At 36.1% G+C, this 18,230-nt stretch overlaps 1 protein-coding gene and 1 long non-coding RNA gene across 3 annotated transcripts in view; one reads left to right on the top strand and one right to left on the bottom strand.

Moving 5' to 3' along the window:
• LRRCC1 (leucine rich repeat and coiled-coil centrosomal protein 1) overlaps window positions 1-15,187 on the top strand; it is a 19,346-nt gene extending 4,159 nt beyond the window's left edge. The window contains exons 5-19 of the mRNA XM_027900153.1: window positions 144-313; window positions 414-623; window positions 1,423-1,625; window positions 2,355-2,541; window positions 2,869-3,017; window positions 4,089-4,293; window positions 6,610-6,749; window positions 7,736-7,937; window positions 8,963-9,148; window positions 10,343-10,517; window positions 11,238-11,401; window positions 12,270-12,478; window positions 12,676-12,813; window positions 14,165-14,300; window positions 14,892-15,187. Coding sequence (XP_027755954.1) covers window positions 144-313; window positions 414-623; window positions 1,423-1,625; window positions 2,355-2,541; window positions 2,869-3,017; window positions 4,089-4,293; window positions 6,610-6,749; window positions 7,736-7,937; window positions 8,963-9,148; window positions 10,343-10,517; window positions 11,238-11,401; window positions 12,270-12,478; window positions 12,676-12,813; window positions 14,165-14,300; window positions 14,892-15,014 — 2,597 coding nt within the window. The 3' untranslated portion in view covers window positions 15,015-15,187. The remainder of the gene's footprint in view (window positions 1-143; window positions 314-413; window positions 624-1,422; window positions 1,626-2,354; window positions 2,542-2,868; window positions 3,018-4,088; window positions 4,294-6,609; window positions 6,750-7,735; window positions 7,938-8,962; window positions 9,149-10,342; window positions 10,518-11,237; window positions 11,402-12,269; window positions 12,479-12,675; window positions 12,814-14,164; window positions 14,301-14,891) is intronic.
• LOC114065903 lies at window positions 11-18,150 on the bottom strand. 2 transcript variants are annotated; one of them, XR_003573070.1, is made up of 4 exons: window positions 17,970-18,150; window positions 11,151-11,287; window positions 10,582-10,746; window positions 11-223 (listed from the first exon to the last, which is right to left on the bottom strand). It is a non-coding gene; the product is annotated as an uncharacterized LOC114065903 (long non-coding RNA). The 2 variants fall into 2 exon arrangements; XR_003573071.1 differs by lacking the exon at window positions 11-223 and adding an exon at window positions 9,669-9,869.
• Window positions 18,151-18,230: the final 80 nt, after the last annotated feature.

The following is an 18,230-nucleotide window of genomic DNA, read 5'->3' as shown; positions in this document are numbered from 1 at the left end:
GGAAAGATGAGACAATTGTAGATAACTCCCTACTTTTTTTTTCTTATATTAAAAATGCAGTGAATCCTTTAAGATTACATACCTGAAATACACTAGACATCTTGGGAGATTGATTTCAGTTTACCTGTGGTCTTTTCCTCAAGGTTACAGAGAAACTGTTCTTCAGGCATTGCCGCAGCTAACAGCTCTAGATGGAAGAGGAATTTCTGGTGAACCAGTGGACCTGGAAGAAAAAGACTGTTCAGATTTGCAGTGCTTAGAAGACGTTTTGAACTCTTTGGTTTCATCTGGGTGCCCCTCATCCAGAGATCAGGTGCCATAGTTTGTGTGTACTGATTTTAATAATGATATGCTTTATTTTTATATTGCATGCAACTCACTAATGCTGCAAAGGTTGTCTTTCCTTCTGACAGAACAATGTTACCTTACCACTGGCAACACCTCATATCGACCAGGCACTGGCTCATTTTCATCAGCGTACAAGAATACCAGTCCAAGGTGCCACCAGCTCCTCCACAGAGATTGTCTCATCTTCAGAACCAGAGAAGGCTGAACTTGATAAAATATACAGTGAGATGAGGATTAAAAGAATAGAAGATCTGATTTCACAGATACTGCAAAAGGTGATTTTTTTTTTTTTCCTGTGATCACAGAGGAAGTTTTGTTTGTAAAATCAAGTGTGTAAATTTCCGATAACGCAAAAGTTTTCTGGAACAGACTGGAGCATTTCTAGTGGTGTGCATGGGCTGACGATGCTGATGTGTTCTTAATAATTTTGAAAAGCTGGGAATAAAATAAAAACAAGTCTTTAAAACTGAAGATTGCACTTTGAATCCTGACAGCTTTCATACTGAATAAAAACCATAGTGTATGGGACTATCAGAGCTATGTGATCATGTTATATTAGAAAATTTTTGTCCATTTTTTTTACCCTGAAGCCATCAATATAGTAACCGAACCAGAATAAAACACAAAATGCACCAAAACACCTGGAATATACAGTTGGTGAAAATTAATTTCACCAATAGGTCATCTTGATCTGATGTGTTTGTCAGGTAACATAGTTTGTTTTGTTAATATGTTTTGTTAGCATAGGAAACATACAAGTTTGTCAGGTTTAAGAGTTGGTGGTATTTGCAAGGCTTTTTTGGTTTTAAGTGCTGTATTTGTTTTACATTTTGCACCAACCTTTTAGGCCTAAGGATTTTACCAAACTTCTTGGGTATATTTTTTCTTTAAAACAATGAGATATTTTAGCAAGGAGGGAAGGGATTGTAAAAGTAAAAAATTGGAAGCAATTATTTACTTTTCTATCAAAATTATTTTGTGTGAACTTTTTTTAAAATGGCACCTGAATAAGCGTTAGAAATTAGCCAACTAGAAGTGGTTAAATTTATAGATGAAATTTTGATCTCTTCTTAGGTATCTGATAGCTCAAGACAGGAAGCTCCTCCAAGTTGTCTCAAAGCTAAAAGAGACACAGATCCAACTTCTGAGAGTGAAAATGAGAGTGGGAAAGAGAACAACAGAAAGGTCATGAAAAGAAGCAAGATCCCTCCTTACCGGGGAACTACCTTATCTCCTAAGCATCGTGAAAGTCATCTTAAGAACAAAATAACGAACAGGTATCCTGATGTTTGCCATATAAAGCCAAAATGAATTAAGCTGAATATTGTCAGAGTGAATGTAGTACTTGAAACATTTTTCTGGAAGTGGTAGGTTGGGTCAATTAGCTCTTTTAATAATACCCTGAAAATGAGTAGTTTCTGAGGCTTCAGCCTGTCATTTCTCCACGAGAGCAGTTTGTGTCTTTAGGTGAGAAGAAAATTGGAAGATTCTGAAACAAACATTTTCAGAATTGTAACTGCTTATTATTCCATCTAAATTGTGGTGACAGAAAAATTCTCCACAGACAGAACTTTTTTTTATTAAAAAATAAAAGTAAAAGGTTCATGGTGTCTGAATTTAAGTGTCCATATTTTGTGATGAAGCTGAGGATGCCATAGTGATTTGTTTGATTTATCAGGAGTGATGAGTAAAAGGTGATACAAATTGGATATATTTGCTTAGTTAGCCACTGCAGCTCTACAGTTACTCTGCTTCTCCAGAATTGCTTCATATCTGTGTGATCGTGTCTTTCAGATAGCATAAACTAGTTACATATATCTTTTTATAGCTGACTATTTGAATTTAGCTGTTTCTGCAATGGTCTCCTTGCAAATTATTTTCTACATGGTTTTGAACTTAATTTTTCAAATGTTGCACAGAACCGTAACATTTCATCCTATAAAAGTGTCTGAATCCCCTGTTACTGTTTAAACTGTTAAATATACCTTGATGTCCTGCTAATATAGGGAAGAGAAGAAGAGTTCCCCAAAGTGTTCACACAGCAGTCAGAGAGACTCTCATCTTAATTCATCATCAGACAATCAAGACTTGAAAGTTGTGGGAAGAAAAGCTGAAATACTAACTGGTAGACAGAGCAATACAGAAAAAGTAGAAGAAAGTCATTCAAATCCCACAGAGGAATCAACATACCAAGTAGGTTTTGCGTCATTTCAAATTAAGTATGTCTTCACCTAAAGCCAAGCATATGTCTCCTAATCAAACTAAAATTGGAGGTGACAAAAACAATAGCATGTAGATAGTATCAAAAGTAGTGTTGTTCTTAGAGTGTCAACTGGGAGAGGATTTATTTTGTTTCACTTTTATGGGAGTTTTTGGCCTGGTCGCTTGCCCTTTGCTCTGTCACTCATGTATTCCAGTAAGACAAAAAAGTCTTGTTCTACAGTTACAAATATTGTTTGTCATTTTTGGCTCTGCTTGAATGTTTACTAATAATTTGGTGCTTACCACATTCTTGCTAAGGTGCTGATTCAAGAACTGGATCAGGAGAAAGAAAGGAGATGGAAAGCTGAGCAAGCAGAAAAGAAATTATTAGATCATGTCAAAGAGCTACAGAAGCATTCAAAAGAAGAAAAGAATATTCAGAGTATGGCTGTATACACTGCAGACAGGTAAGGAAACAGTGCTGTAATATAAGAGTTTGTTTTGGGTTTTTTAATTCATGAAAATTCAATTTGTAGGCTTAAGAAGTGAGACCAGCTTTCAACAATATACTTGGAAAATAACACATCAAGAAGTAGTGCTAGAATTTCTCTCAGTATTACCTAATGAAATTCCTATCTGCAGCTTTCTCCCTATTCTCTTCTTAGAACAGTATCAGTATGTGGCTTACCTCCATTTCCAGCCATTACTTTCAAACAGCCTGTATCATAACTGTGCTTTCAGTTCAAGCTCTATTAGCTGTCTCAAATCATGCTTTCACCTTCTGTTTCCCAGTATTTCTTTCCATTTATGCCTGCAGTGTTCTTTGTGTTTTTCCTGCTCAGTGCACTGGAATAAAGGTGCATCTGGCCAGCTAGAGTTGGCCCATAGACAATGTGTTGTGCAGGGCAGGCCAAGCACATCTTTGGATAGTTGTCATCATTGATTGTCATTATTCTTGTGTAAGTTCTGAGCAGCAGCTTTTTTTTGAAAAGATCTCACTTCTAACAAAGCTTTGTTTGTCATCAGATATTTTTCGAGTTGTCCAAAGATGCATTTTCTTTCTTGTAAGGAAGAGTTACCATCCATGACTGACTGTGATTATTTCCCTTTTTTCCTTTTAGTTTTAGGTTCACTTCCCGCCTTTACTTGTGTTAGAAGCTTATGTTCCTTTTCTGTTGAGATAGATCTTATATAAAAATTGTTAAAATATTTAAGGATGTTTCAGAGTTTAGTGAAGATAATAAATTACAAATTGGTACTATATGTTCAATTTGCATGTAAAGCAAAATGATTCTGGAATGTGATTTCCTAAAAGATCTAACTGTGAGGTTGCCTCCAGCTCAGGCTTTTTAAAATGAAGCTCCACAGTATTAGTTTACATCTTTTTAAAGTTGTCATGACAGTGCTGTAAGTAGTAAAACTGAGTGAAGAACAAGATATGGTGCTACAACAGTTACTAATGTTTTTTTCTCAATGTATTTGACACTAAACTAAGTACTAAAATGTTTGTAATACAACTTTGTGTCATTTATTTTCAGGCTAAAGGAATTGATATTGAAAGAGAGAGATGACAAAGCAAGACTGCAAGCAGATGTCCAGCAGTTGAAAGGTGAAACTGAAAGACTTACTAATGAGTTAAATCAGGCAAGAAATAAAGAAGCAGAACATCAGAAGGCCATGCAAGCTTTAGAAGAAACACTATCCAAGATGGAGACACAGAGATTGCAGCAACGAGCAATAGAGGTAAATATTTTTCATGAGCAAATAATACACTGGCAATGGGGTGGCTGCTATAGTCCTGGATACAAAGAAACACTAGATTTCACAAGCTTTAAGTCTGAGTTTTCCACAATAATAGTGGTTAATAATAGGTATCCATTTTAATTGTCCATTAATGCATTTTATAAATGAAGTATGTCATGTGATGTGGTCTTAAGATAAAGGAGAACAAGTGCTATGTACTTAAACACTTAGAGTTGATATTTTCTGATAATATACAGTAACAAGGACAAGTTTTTTAAAAAATCAGTAAAGATCTCACTAGTGGGGTGGAAACCTGGTGGTTCTGTTTGTTTCGCTGATCTAACGAATTAGATGCTTTTAATTCCAACCAGAACAAAACATTAATTGCCGAGAACTTACTTTAAAGATTCTGGTTGTTTTGAGTGGGGTTGTTTTGTTTTGTTGGTTGGGATTTTTGGTGGATATTTTTACAGCTGGAGAAGATAATGATGCTTTTGTTATTGGAGGCACTTCAGTATACAAATGCTTAAGATCAAGTTGCTGGACCAGATACTGCCACTATTTCTGTCTGAAAAGTCAATGGCTGAATTTTTGGTGTCCTTCAATATTTACTCCCTTTGTTTATATTCCTATATTAGCCTATTCCTGTGTCCCTGAACTTAAAGAAACTGAATCCTAACATACCCATCCTGAAAAATCTCACAACTTCCAGTGCAGTGCTGTAGGAGATGGTGTTGCTCAGATACCCTTAAAGGAATGAGACTAGGGGCACTCCCTGACAGCAAACTGCAAGTGCTGTTCAAGTCACCCTCTAATTTAGGCTGCTCTTTGGGCACCTGAGTGGCTCTTTCATTTTCTTCCTTACCTGTAGATCCCCTGGAGCTATTATGGATCTAGAAGTGACCTTCAGTTTAGATTAGGTATCTGCCTGTCACCTTGAAAAGTACTAAATTTAGTGATTTAGAGAACAAGAAAGGGGGGGTTGGGGTCCATGGAGTTTTTTCCATCCTATAAGAATGGAAATACCTTACTGATGTATGAGGTTTTTATTCTTTTAATGAGTTTGTAGAAATATGTCATCTGCAGTAGCATTGTTTTTAATTACAAAACTTTATTAGGGCAAAATCTTTGTTCCTGTCTTTCAGATCCTGGAGCAAATAATCTTCAATAATTAGGTTTCAAAGAATAATCATGATGCTCTAGAAACTAAGTTCTCTTTTTTAATGTTCATATTTAATATACTTTTGGCCTATTCTGTTGACTCCAAGATTAACAAATTCTAGAATATTTAATAGAGCTTTCTCATAGTACATGTTGGCAGTTAGCTTCAGTGGTAAATTACACTTTCTTCAGGCAGTCACTATTTAAGGCCTTCAGTCAGCATTACTAGATGACTTCTTGAAGGGATTCAGTAAAGTCTACTATGCATCTAAATGCCTATTTTCTGCCTGTTTTCTGGCAGTCTTTAAATTTGCATCTGCTCTTGCTTGACTTTTTTCAAGTGATTCAATTTAGGTGAGAATTGCTTCTCTCTATCCACAAAACAGGGTTTGTGGGTTGTGTCTGAATATTACTCAGGAAAAGGTTTGACATGTAGAACATGAGAACTTAGCCTTCTGAAGTGTCCTGATTTTGAATTACCATTTCATGTGTAATTAAAACCTTTTTTATAACTTTTCTTTTTCATATTCTTTTTTTCCCTCCTTACTGAATCGGGAAAGGGAGCTTTGTATATAAAAGGCTTAAGCTTATGAAATGTAATTACTCATAAAAGCTTGGATCAAATGGAAAAAGTGGACTATGCCATCTGGAGTTTACACTGATTCTCCATTTTTTGTAAAATCATTAGGAAGCAGCTCTGTTCAGCAACTCTAAACTGTACAAATCAAAAAGAGGTTTTTATAAGTGGAATGTTAAAAAATGGTTATGTTGAATACATCTAAAAATGTTTTGTTTGAAACTAATGAACTCTCGTAATAGTTTTATAATTGAGGTAATCATTCTGCCAATGCATTTCTTCCACTTCTGCAGGACACATAAGTTCTTTATAAATTAGGTAAATGCCTTTGTTTCTTCATGAAAATTGATTTTTTTGTGTTGTGGGAAGTTAGGCTAAGACTTAATTTTAAACATTTGTCTTAAATTTCTGCAAGTGAAATAGAATATATTAAGAAAAAAAACAAAATTAAAACCAAAACCAATAAGAAACAAACAACAAAACTCTTATAAAGCACTTGTTCCTTTGTATTCCAGGATAAGACATGAAGACTGCAGTTTTAAAAAAATCTTGTTCTTGTCTTTATGAATTCCACACAGATGAAGCAAGTGCAAGAAGCAGAGCTTAAAGCATCAGCAAATGAAAGAGAAGTACAGTTACTTCGAATATCCTTCCGACAACAGAAGGAGAAGGTAAAACAACTACATGAACTGCTTGTATTAAGAGAGCAAGAGCAAAGGTATGTCTTATTATATGGCTGAACACTTTATTTGAAATACTTGATCTGTAATCCAGGAAAAAAAATCCGATAAAAATAAAATGGTATCTGAATTACTGTCTGTAGAGTTACATATACTACAGTAAAACAAAGTATTCAAAAAAATAAGTCAGCTTCTGCAGTATCCTGCTTGTAGGTGTAGGGGTGAGTTACTTCCTGGCTGATTTCCTCTTCGAAACTTTCCCGTTTTTTGGAGAATACTTGAGTGTATGTTCTTTACTGTCATCTAATACAATCAAATGTGTTTACAAACTAAAGCAGTAAGTACCCTGTGGTATAGTAATATCAGAAAGGTTACTAATAAAATAAGCTGGTTAAATTTGCTAAATGTGTTCAGATACTAAGGCAACTGCAAGTTTAGATGGGAAGAATCTGATGGCTGTGTTTTGAGAGCTTCCAGTAATTATCTCATAAATCTCCAAAAGATGTAATGTGAAAGACAGTCTTTTTGCTTTAAAGCAGGTGAACAGAACAGTCTGAAAGTACAGGGTACTTTTGCTTCAGCATTCTCCTTTTAGATCCCTGTTGCTGCTGCTTTTTGGGTGCTGAGTCTTGAGTGAGAAGCAACAGTTGTTGGTTGGATAAGGGTGAAAAGAAGTACTGTAAAAGAGGGTGTCTGGCTGTACAGGGCTTTTCTCTGATTCCAGTGTCACTTCCAGATGTTTGTTGACAGCAAAGCTAATAAATGCTAACTAAAAGCAAAAGAGCAATTTAATAATTTCTACAAGAGTTTGAATTAAAAAATAAGGGTATTCCTTTGGGTGTTTTAACACCAGTCAACAGAATTTTCCTCATGGCAGTGTCATTGTCATAGAAGAATGAAATATGCCTGTGAGACTAAGTAATTTATCACATTTATTATGAAATTCATTATTCTTGTTCAGTAATACCAAGGAAATTAATTGAAACAGCAGTTTGTGTCTCACGTATATGTTTGATAACTTCAGGAAAGAACTTGAAACCCGAGTGGCTTTAAATGGACCTGAATTTCAAGATGCTTTGTCAAAAGAAATGGCAAAAGAGGAGCAGAGGCATGAACAGTATGTTAAAGAATTGCAGGAGAAAATTAACACGTCCTACCAGAAGTACAGAGAGTTAGAAGATGAATTTCGTTTAGCTTTAACTGTTGAAGCAAAAAGGTTTAAAGAGGTAAGATTGAGAGAATATGTAATCTCACATTAGGTGGGCTTGTAGTTCTCTAAAGTGTGTTGGGTTTTGGGAGATATTTTTGGGGCTGTTTCTGTTATTGGTGTTTTGTTGGTTGGTTGTTTTTTTTTTTTTGATCCTTATGGTCAAGCATTCATGCAAAAATACCGGTAGTAGGCTTTGAAATATCAATGATTAGAATATCAACAGCAAATGCCAAGTCAGCACTCAAAAAACCCAGCATTTTTGTTCATACGTAGAAGTTAATCAAATGAAAGTAAAAAAACCCACTTCTATCTGGTGTTATTCATTTCTTTCAAAGTATGTTGACATTCTATTAGAATATATTCAATTATAGTAAAAATGCGTGTTTTTTGATAAGGTTATAGTTGCAAATACACTAGTGTATTTAATAATGAAGTACCTTATTGTTTAACTTTTCAAAATTGAATTTTGGATATACATTTTGAAACTTAGAGTTCAAAACTTGTTTACTAAACTCCTTAGAGAACTTATTTCTCTGGCTACTATTTACATTATTTTATATTTTACCCTTCAAATCTTTCTGCTAGGAAAAAAAAAGATTGAATTTACTCAACTCCTTCTTTCAAGATTTTAATGTCAATCTTAACAATGAAATTAAATCAAGGCACTGTTTTCAGTTACCAAGCTCTGCTTCCCATCCACCCGTGTGTTTTTTGTATTGTTTTTTTGGGGAGTTGTTGGTTGGTTGGTTGGTTTGGCTTGAGTTTTTTGTTTTTTTGCTTTTCGTTGTTGGGTTTAGCCTGTGTTTGCTTTGTTTTGCTGGTTTGGTTTTTTTACAAATACATAGCTGGGCAGAACCAGTTTCAAGTTAAAGTATCACCAACAAACCAGTAAAAAAACCCCAGTTTCAGATATTCACTAATTTGATACACAGTTGATAAATTTCTATTTCTTCACTTGGAATTTAGATGTCACTTAAGTTTATGTATACACACTTTTTCCAAATGTTAGCATTTTTCAAGTCTTGTCTTACAAAACTTTAGGTAAAAGAGGGTTTTGAAAATGTTTCTGCTGATCTAGTTAAACACAAACGAGCCCTGTTTGAGTCTGAAGAAAGGGAAAGAGATATGGCAAGTCTGATTCAAGACCTGACAAGTATGGTAGAAGAACAGAAAGCCAAGATTGCAGAATTAACAAAATCAAACGAAGAAGCTACGGCAAACCTAAAGGTACTTGTTTCAAAACACTTCAATTACATTTTTTCTTTTTTTAATATTTCATCTATAAATTCCATGAAAGGTTGATTGACTGAAAGACACGTTTCCTGTCGCTCTAAAACCTGGTATTCCACATCAGCTGTTATTCTTGCATCTTGCACTTCTGTTTCTCAACAAATGCTGCTCCCCATATGGAAAAGGACTAGCTGAAACTCATTCGTGTTTTCAAAAGTGAGCACTAGCAGTTTGTATATAATCAAGTGGTTAGTCAAAACTGCAAAACCTGCATTAGTAACCCTGACCCCTTGTAAATTCAAAGGAATGGAATACGCTTCTGCATTGGTCACTGTACATGAAGTAAAAATTAAATTGAACAGATAATCCAGTGTAGTTATTAGTAGCTTAATATCTCCTAGTTGCATAACATTAGCAGTGTTATTCATTATCTACTAATTAGCAAATTTTAATGTTAAATACTGTGGGCGCAGTTGCTTTATGGTAACATATTCTAGTACTATTTTATTATCCATAAATTTTAAAAATCTGAGGAACATAACTTTTAAATGGAGGTATGATTCAGTCCATGTATGTACACAGTCCACCTTTGTGCTAAAACTTGGGTGTAGTACAACCCCTGCACAGTTGTTTCTAGTCTTCTCCCTCCATGTTGCTGTTGGGGTGTCCAAACAGTGTGCTGCTATAGAGAATAGGATTCTGCCAGTCAGTAATGCTGCTAAGAACAAGATTGAAAAATACCTATATAAAATAGCTGTAATCTGTAAAACAAAAAGTAGACTTGCATAATTGAAGATAAGTTTTTATCATTGGAAGTGAAAGTTCATCCCAGTTCTGTCTGTTTCCTTCTGATTTGGTTTTTAATATCTTTGCTTTCCTTTTGCTGTTTTTTACCTGTGCATTTCTGATTATAAATAGGTTTTTATAATGACGTTGATAATTTAGGGTGTTTATCTGGAAATCAGCTTTACAGTTTTCTGGGATTGATGTATGTCTACTTGAAGCAAATTTACGTTTCATAAGTGGAAAGAGATGCAGATAGAACCCTGAATGCAAGCAGAATGTTTCTCAGTTAATTTGCTGTATCTAAGTATTACTTTCCCAACCAGGAAATCAATTAGTATTGATTTGAGATTTTGAATACTTGTTTTAAAGGATCTTATTGTCTTTTTCCAATATCCATTCATACAGTGTCGAACTCGAGAACTTGAAACTGTGACTGAGGAGGACAAACAGAAGGCCGTTCAAGTTGAACTTCTAAAAAAGGAGAATGGAAAACTTACTTCTCAGCTGACAGCCCAGGAATCTGTGATTGATGGGTTAAAAATGGAAAGAAAAATATGGGGGCAGGAGCTGGCACAACAGGGTAAAATAATTTTGGGGTCGTTTTTTTTCTTTTGCAGAAAAAATCATGGTGCTCAGTGTCTTACCTATCAAATAAACACTCCAGTAGAGTTGTAATCATGACAAGGTTTCTGGATGCCTTCCTGATCTTATCTAGTTGTAGAGTTGATGTGCAAAAACAGATGTCTTGTGGCACATGGGATCTGTAACAGCAGTTGTGGGAGTTGGTTGTGATACAGCTTATCTATTTCCTGAAAATATCAAAATACCACAGTGTTATACGAAGAGTTTTTACATATGAAACTAGGAAAACAAGGATTTGTAAATAGAGTTATATAATGCTACTTTTCTATCATATAAGTCTAATGTGAAAATTTCAGTATATATCTTAAGTATTAAATAGAGGGGGGAGACAAACTTGAGCATTTTTCATTTTTCCCTATTCATTTGACTCAGCACCACCTTGTGGGCTCTTTGAGATTGGCTGGATCTGTAAGAACTACTGCTGACTTCTTTCAGAGAAGTTTTCCAAGGATAAAATAGAGACCTTCAGTTCTAAGTTGCTACCTAAGTGTTACCTAACTACAGATTAAATCTCCACAGTGTTTCCAATGCACAAAATAGTCAATGGTTTGGTTTGTAAGGTGGTTCTTACCTTCACCTCCACCCATTTCCCAGCATTCTACATCTTGAAGTCATCTGTAAAATGAGCGCTGCAGTGTGAATATCCTGTTTTGTCTAGGAGCTCATCTTGCTCAAGATCGGGGAAAACTGGAAGCTAAAATTGAAGTTCTAACAAATGAGATTGAGATGTTAAAAAAGCAAAAGGAACAGGACAGTGATTCCATAAGAATTAAAAACAAAATACTGGATGATCAGACAGAAACAATTAGGAGATTAAAAGAAGTAAGTGCCGTATCTGACAATTTTTGTGCTTAACTTTCACTGCAAGTCTTAATTTTAGCTATTGTAAAGGCTGTAATGAAAGCTGGGTCTGCACTCATTTATACAACTCACAAATCACAGTCAGGCTGTCAGTGGCAATTCATTTCACTGAGAGCAGAAGAGAGCTTTTTACTAAGTACATGTGCAGAGGTGCTACTTTGAATCTCTCACTGAACCATATTTATGTACAGACTTTATTCTTTTTGCCTTGCTTCAAGTTATTCTTGAAAACGATTTTGAGAGAGGTGAAAAGCAGATAGCATCATTCTTCCTGAAAAAGGAAAAACAATTTCAAATGTTTGCTTCATGTAAATGTTTTTTTTTCTCTATTCTGTTCTTGTCACTCAATATTTTTGCAGCAGAGGTACTGTGTTTTGTTCTATTAATTCCATTCATTCATTAAGAGACTTAAGACTTTAGCTTATTAATCAAAATTTATACCATGTTATGTCAGTCAAAGTTAGGTGCATTACTCACTGTTACAAATTGTGAACTCAGTGACTATGTAGAATAGGTTGTTCAAAAGAATAAGTTGTTTATTCAACTTTATTCAGTAAGTTGTTTATTCTTGCATAGAATAAGAGTTCAAAATAACTTTTTTCTTAACTTGCTTTCAACTTCAGATTCGGTCTGGTTTTTTTTTTTTACTCTGACTTTTTTCAGATGAAGATTGACTAATTGGCTATCACTTTATTAAGTGGTTTTCACACATTCAGAAGAGTAAACTTTCACATGTCCTTCTCTGCTTTATTCCATTATAGACTAAACAAATACTCCTAAATTGTAACAATAAAGTGTTTATGTGTTCTAAAATATTTATCTTCTAAAGGGCTTACAAGAAAAAGATAAGCAAATCAGAAAACACCGCGAAGAAAATCGTGAAGCTCAGAAATTTTTTCAAGTAAAGTTGGATGAAAAAACTGCTGAATGTGAAAAACTGATGGAAAGATTGGAAAGGCAAAATGAAAGAAAAGAGGAATTAAAGCAACTGCTAGAAGAAAAAGAAGTAGAACTTGATGACATTAGGAATGCACACAGGTGATACAGACAAGTCACAATAATTCTTTGGGATCATTGTATGCAGCATTGCTCTGAAGTTATTCTGTGTTCAGAGACTACTTGCTTACTATTAAAACCCACAGAAATGAAGAAAAATGGAAGCATGGAAAAATTTTTTCTGCCCTCCTGAGAAGTGGTATTTATAGTCATTGTAAATATGTGCATTTTATTTTCAGCGCATTGAAAAAGAGGTGGCAAGGTAAAGGAGAGCTATTAAGCCAGCTGGAGGTGCAGGTTAAACAAATGAAGGAAAACTTTGATATCAAAGAGAAGAAACTGATTGAAGAGAGAAATAAAAGTCTTCAAACTCAAAGGTGAACACCTTAATAGTTTATATTGTGACTACTCAGTTACTGTAGAGCTTCACTGTTAATAAGCATACAAAAAGGTTTGATTATATGGCAAAAGAATAGGTAACACCGTTTAATTACTTGTGAGCCCAGTTACAAACTGTGTGCCTAGAAGGAATTCGCACTATACAAGTGATGTGTTTCGTGGAACCGGCATTCAGTTAGAGCTTAAATTCAGAGTTTAAATTCATCATTTAAACTTCTTAGATCTGTTTCCATTTTCTTTGATAATGACTGGAGCCCACACTCGTTCCTCCCTAATATACCCATTCCACCACAGTGCTTTTGATTTACCTTGTGAGTACACTCCATGTCACGTAACAGAGACTCTTCTGCAGCAATCACACGTGCTGGCTGGAGGTGTACAGGGACGATGTTTGTGCGTGTGAGGCACACTCTGTATCAGAGTTTCTTTGAGCATGAGCCTGTCAACCCTCCAGCTCATGACCAGGATGCATGGAACAAATCGATTGCAAATCAGAGATCAAGACAAGCAACCGTGGGTGGTGTACAAGGGAGGCCACAGTGCTTTCACTAATTTCTCTGCAGGATAAAGTAATCTCATTTGCTGCGTATGTAATGGAGGACAAATCCTCAATACTTACCACAACAATATTAATAAATCATAGAATCATTTAGGATGGAAAAGATGTTTAGGATCCATCAAATCCAGTCATTAAGCCAGCACTGCAAAGTCCACTGCTGAACCATTTCCCTAACTGCCACATTTACAACTCTTCAAATAGTCAATAATACTGGGTTTTGGAATTGTTGGAAAATCAAAAGCGAAACTGACTTTTTTTTCCAAATAATTCTGTGTTGTTTCAAAAATTTGTTGTGAATTAATTTTATAGTTAAATAATTTGCTTTGCTTTTTGTTCCTACATATTTTAGAGTTATCCCCTAAAAGCAGAACTTGCTTGAGTCAAGGAAATGCTTCACTACTGTGAAGCAGACGCTTTTCTTTTGCTGTGAGACAGGGTCAGAGGCCATTTACAGCATCACACAGTTCAATCATTTACTTCTTAGGAAGCAAAAGCTTCCCAAGTAGATATTTGAAAACATGTGAAGTTCTTATCCAGTAGCAAGCCTGAATCTTCATATTCTTTCCTACTGATTAAATGCTTCTGCTAAGAGGAATGCCAGAAGCCCTGAACACAGTGCATAAAACCAGAACACGTACTTGAGAAAACAGGACATCTTCTAATGATATAGTTGTGCCTATATTTTTAAAACCTTATCAAAGGTAGAATTGGACAAAACAAAATACTTCAGTTGTTTGCAGGAGCGTGATCTCTTTTTTAATCATTTTTAGGATTGCTGTGGAAAAGCTTCATGAAATGGATAATGCTTTTAGAAAAAAACTTGAATCAATGCTGGCAGCACATCAGGAAGAACTGTTGCAGCTGGCAAATGAAAAGGAAAAACAAATTGAAGCAGCAAATGAAAAGGTAATTTTAATACTAAATGTATATGTTTATTGTATTTGCATTTTTATTCTACAGCCACTATAACAGTGGTGCTTGGAAGTCTCCTGTTTGTATCTATCAGTCTGATCTCTGAATGGAAACAGCTCTGGTCTGGTGCTCAATCTTTGCACAGCAAGAAAATTTCTAGAACGGATATTCCATAAAAGTAAAGCTCCATGCTGTGTAGATGTTACAAATGTAACATTTCCTTATCTATAGAAGCAGGAGTAATGATGATTAAGCCAGATAATCCTTTTAACTCACCTATGCCAGTGTTAACAGTTACTGTTCCTGTCATATACCGCATTCTTCCTTGGCATGACAACTGGTGCTTTTTCCCTGTAATAAGTTTCCTGGTTTTCAAACATTACTTGCTATCTCCTAGCAGGTTAATACATTTTTTTAAGCCAAATTCTGCTACTGCATCCAATGTCGAGAGTAGTGCATTGCTTATTTAAACATAAGCATATAACTCTTGCATTGCTTATCAGTGTTAAAAATTGCCAAGATTTTATGGGGTTAGGTATATTAAGAAAAATAAGAATTTTTTTTAATCTCTGTGTGCTCTTTCAGGTTTACTCTGTTGAAGAAGAAATGCGGGAGCTTCTGCAGGAAATGGCAAACAATAAAAAAGCCATGGAAAATAAAATACGACTACTTGCACATGCACTGAATGATATTCAACAAGATCTTTGAAGATTATTAATATTTACTCTAAAAACATGTATTACACAAGCTTAAGCAATTTCATACACTACAATGCACTTTCACTTGTTTTCTAAAGAATTAAGTCTCTTGTATATTTTGATGGTTCAGGGATCAGACATAAATGTCTGTTATATTCATAATAAATAGTTATTTCTGACCTATGGTTATCTTTAACTGCTGACAAAGTGGATCAAAGCAGGTATAGATGAAAAGCATCATATGAAATTAGGAATTTGCATGTTTAATAAGAGAAAAGAAAGTTGTAAAGTTCCACGCCAAGAGCTTGAAGTTTTGCTTCACTGGGGTAAAGAATTTTGTAATGAGAGATACAAGAATGTTGAATCATAGAATGGCTTGGGTTGGAAAGGACCTTCAAGATCATCTAGTTCCAACCTCCCTGCCATGAACAGGGAAATCTTCCACTAGATCAGGTTGCTTAGAGCTTCATCCAGCCTGGCCTGGAACACTGCCAGGGACGGGATGTCCAGAACTTCTCTGGGCAACCTGTTCCAATGCCGACCATGCTCAGAGTAAGGAATTTTTTTCTAACACCTAATCTAAAACTACACTCAGTTTAAAACCATTCCCCCATTTCCTGTCACTACATGAGAAATAGACTCTCTCCATCTTTCTTGTATCTGTAAACAAGTTTAATCTGCCACTGCTAAAGAATGCAAGACTAATGCAACTTAGAGTGCCTCTTTTGGCAGCATAGTTTGGTTTCCTCTACATCAATAGGCTTCCCACCAGGCTTTTGAAAAATAGCAGATAATGACCTAACAGCTTCTTATGGAAGCAAATCGTAAGCCTTATGTTAATATATTGTTATACTTCATTCATGATGGAGGCTTTACCATGACCACTGCACTTAGGCATTTCTTAATTTGCTTGTTCTCAGAAGATCCTAAACTGTTACTGAACTACACTGTACTCAGAAGTATTTTGTGCTGCACATGAAACAGCGAGTAGTAAAATATCGCGTAGTATTTAGCACACCAGGTGGAGCTATTTCTTCCCACCTTGCACCTCAGAAGCTGAAGCAGTTCTGTTGCTCCAACGATAGAAGCTACTAAGCCACCTTAACCAGCTCGTTCAGAACCCAGACATTAAAGCACTGACACAGTGAATCTGTATGTGCATTTTTGTGCCCAGCAGCCCTGTAAAAGTACTTAATGCTAGTAAAAGACCCTGGCCTTTGGCTGTGAGGCCCACTGGACTTGTTATCAACGTGTTAATGAGAGCTTGTTGCATGAACCAGAGCTTGATATCAGCTGCCTCTCATTATGAGGTGCAGTTTAAGTGTGGGATGTAACAAAGGCCTTGAAAATACCAGCATAAGTTGAAGGCAGAGGCCACAGCAGCAAAAACAACTTGTTGATGGTCAGTGACTGGTCTTTGACAAAGCACAACCTTGAGAACTGTGAAGAGACTGCTTGTGTTTTAAGAATGGAAGCGGCAGCAAAGCAAAATAAAAGGCAGTCCAACAACGGAATGAGGTGCCTGCAACGGCCTGGGAAAACAACCCCCACTCTGCAGAGGTGGAGGTAGAGGGCTGGGAATTGTCTAGAATTATAAAAGGGTTAACTGCCAAATTTGTGGGAGGGGACAGAAGCAGGCATCTGCCTTCAGCTCTGGCTCCCTGCATCTGGAGTTCCCATACCTGACCCATGAGAACACCATGAACGAGCCATCAGCACTGTAGGGGAGGCATCTGCACTGTGGTACTCCCAGCTCAGGTGGGATAGAGCTGTTAAGGGCTGTTTGCTTGAAATCTGTGCTATTGGTTGATAATGGTTGATATGTAAAAATTAATACGTAGTGGCAATGGTTAGCAAGGTGTAAGAACCAACTCTAATTAACCAATTGTGTTAATATATGTTAGTCTAGTAAATTTTGCTGTGAAGTTTCAAGTTAGCCTGATTCATTCTTCTAGCAGAATCCTTGATCTGCTAGGTGATCTTTTGATTCCCTGATACCAATATATCAATTCTCTAAAGGCAGAAGAAAATTATTTCCTATTCTTTGCTCTACACACTGCTTCAGAATCCGCAGTATGTGAGGAAATACTCACTTGGAAAACCGTTCTATAGTATTTTCATGGATATCACTGGTGCAGAAAAGTTGCACCTCTTGAGAGTGCTTTTTTGTCATGTTTATTGAGTGTTTCTTTGAGTACTTCTTTTTAATTTGCTTATTATTTGACCAAGCTACACTTTGGGTGAAGTAATTGAGTAATTAGAATGGACCATGAAGCTGAAAGAACTTACTCTTACCCTGATTCAGTGTACTAGTGTCTCCTCTGAGTTTTTACTCCAGAATTTTTGTTCTGAAACTCATTTTCTGATTTCATCAGAGGGAGTTGTTACGATTTTTAGCATAAATTCTTTCTATTCCTTGGTCTTGGCTCAGAAATCTCATAGTGCAGTACTTGGGTAGGTACCTGTGTTAGTACTGCTTGGAATGTTTGTTTTTCTTGGGGCTAACTCTGGCATCATTTCCCTCTTTATGCTTACATAGAGCTTACATAAAGCTCCCTTAGAGCTTTATAATAAGCGTTTAAATGATTTCTACCTTCAAAAGGTTAAAATAATAAAAATGTGATGCAGGTGAAAGCTGTGCCAAATTTACCCATTCATGAGGATGAATTTCAACCTGACGTTACTGCAAAGTATAAATTAATAATTAAAAAATAAACAAAAAGGAAATTCTGACCTTGTCAGATGCAAAGCAAGCTCTCGTGCAATAATCATGACAGCTTAAAATTTACTCCATCATTAGATTTTGTTTTCATTTCCTGGAAAGATAATGGATCTGCTTTAATCAATATTGAGTATGTAATCTGTTAGGAAATTCCTGTTACTTGGTACTGTGATTCCAGGTCCAGAGAGCATGTGTAACTGCGCACTCCTGTGCATGCCCGTACTGCCCTGCACATGCTGTTACCTGTGCAGGTACAGGCCCTGTGTGACACAGCACCCCCGGTGTGATGGGCTCCACTGCCTCCTGTTATGGTACCTGGGGGTCTTCTCCCGGCAGCATTTCTCCCTTGGAGTGCATCCCTTGAATTATGCGGTGTGGACTTTCACAGCTTCTCTACTTTTACCTACTTTTTTACTAAGGGTAAGAGGTGTACCTGCAGGGAGGTTAAGGCCGAGCGTATTTAGACACGAGTGCAAGGGACGGGGTAAGCACCCGAAATTCCCT

This window comes from Empidonax traillii, unplaced genomic scaffold, assembly GCF_003031625.1.
Source record: "Empidonax traillii isolate 1590-97213 ecotype Southwest subspecies unplaced genomic scaffold, ASM303162v1 scaffold713:size524338, whole genome shotgun sequence".
Classification (NCBI taxonomy): domain Eukaryota; kingdom Metazoa; phylum Chordata; class Aves; order Passeriformes; family Tyrannidae; genus Empidonax; species Empidonax traillii.
The sequence above is the reverse complement of the archived record's forward strand: the minus strand, read 5'-3'. Positions and strand labels throughout refer to the sequence as shown.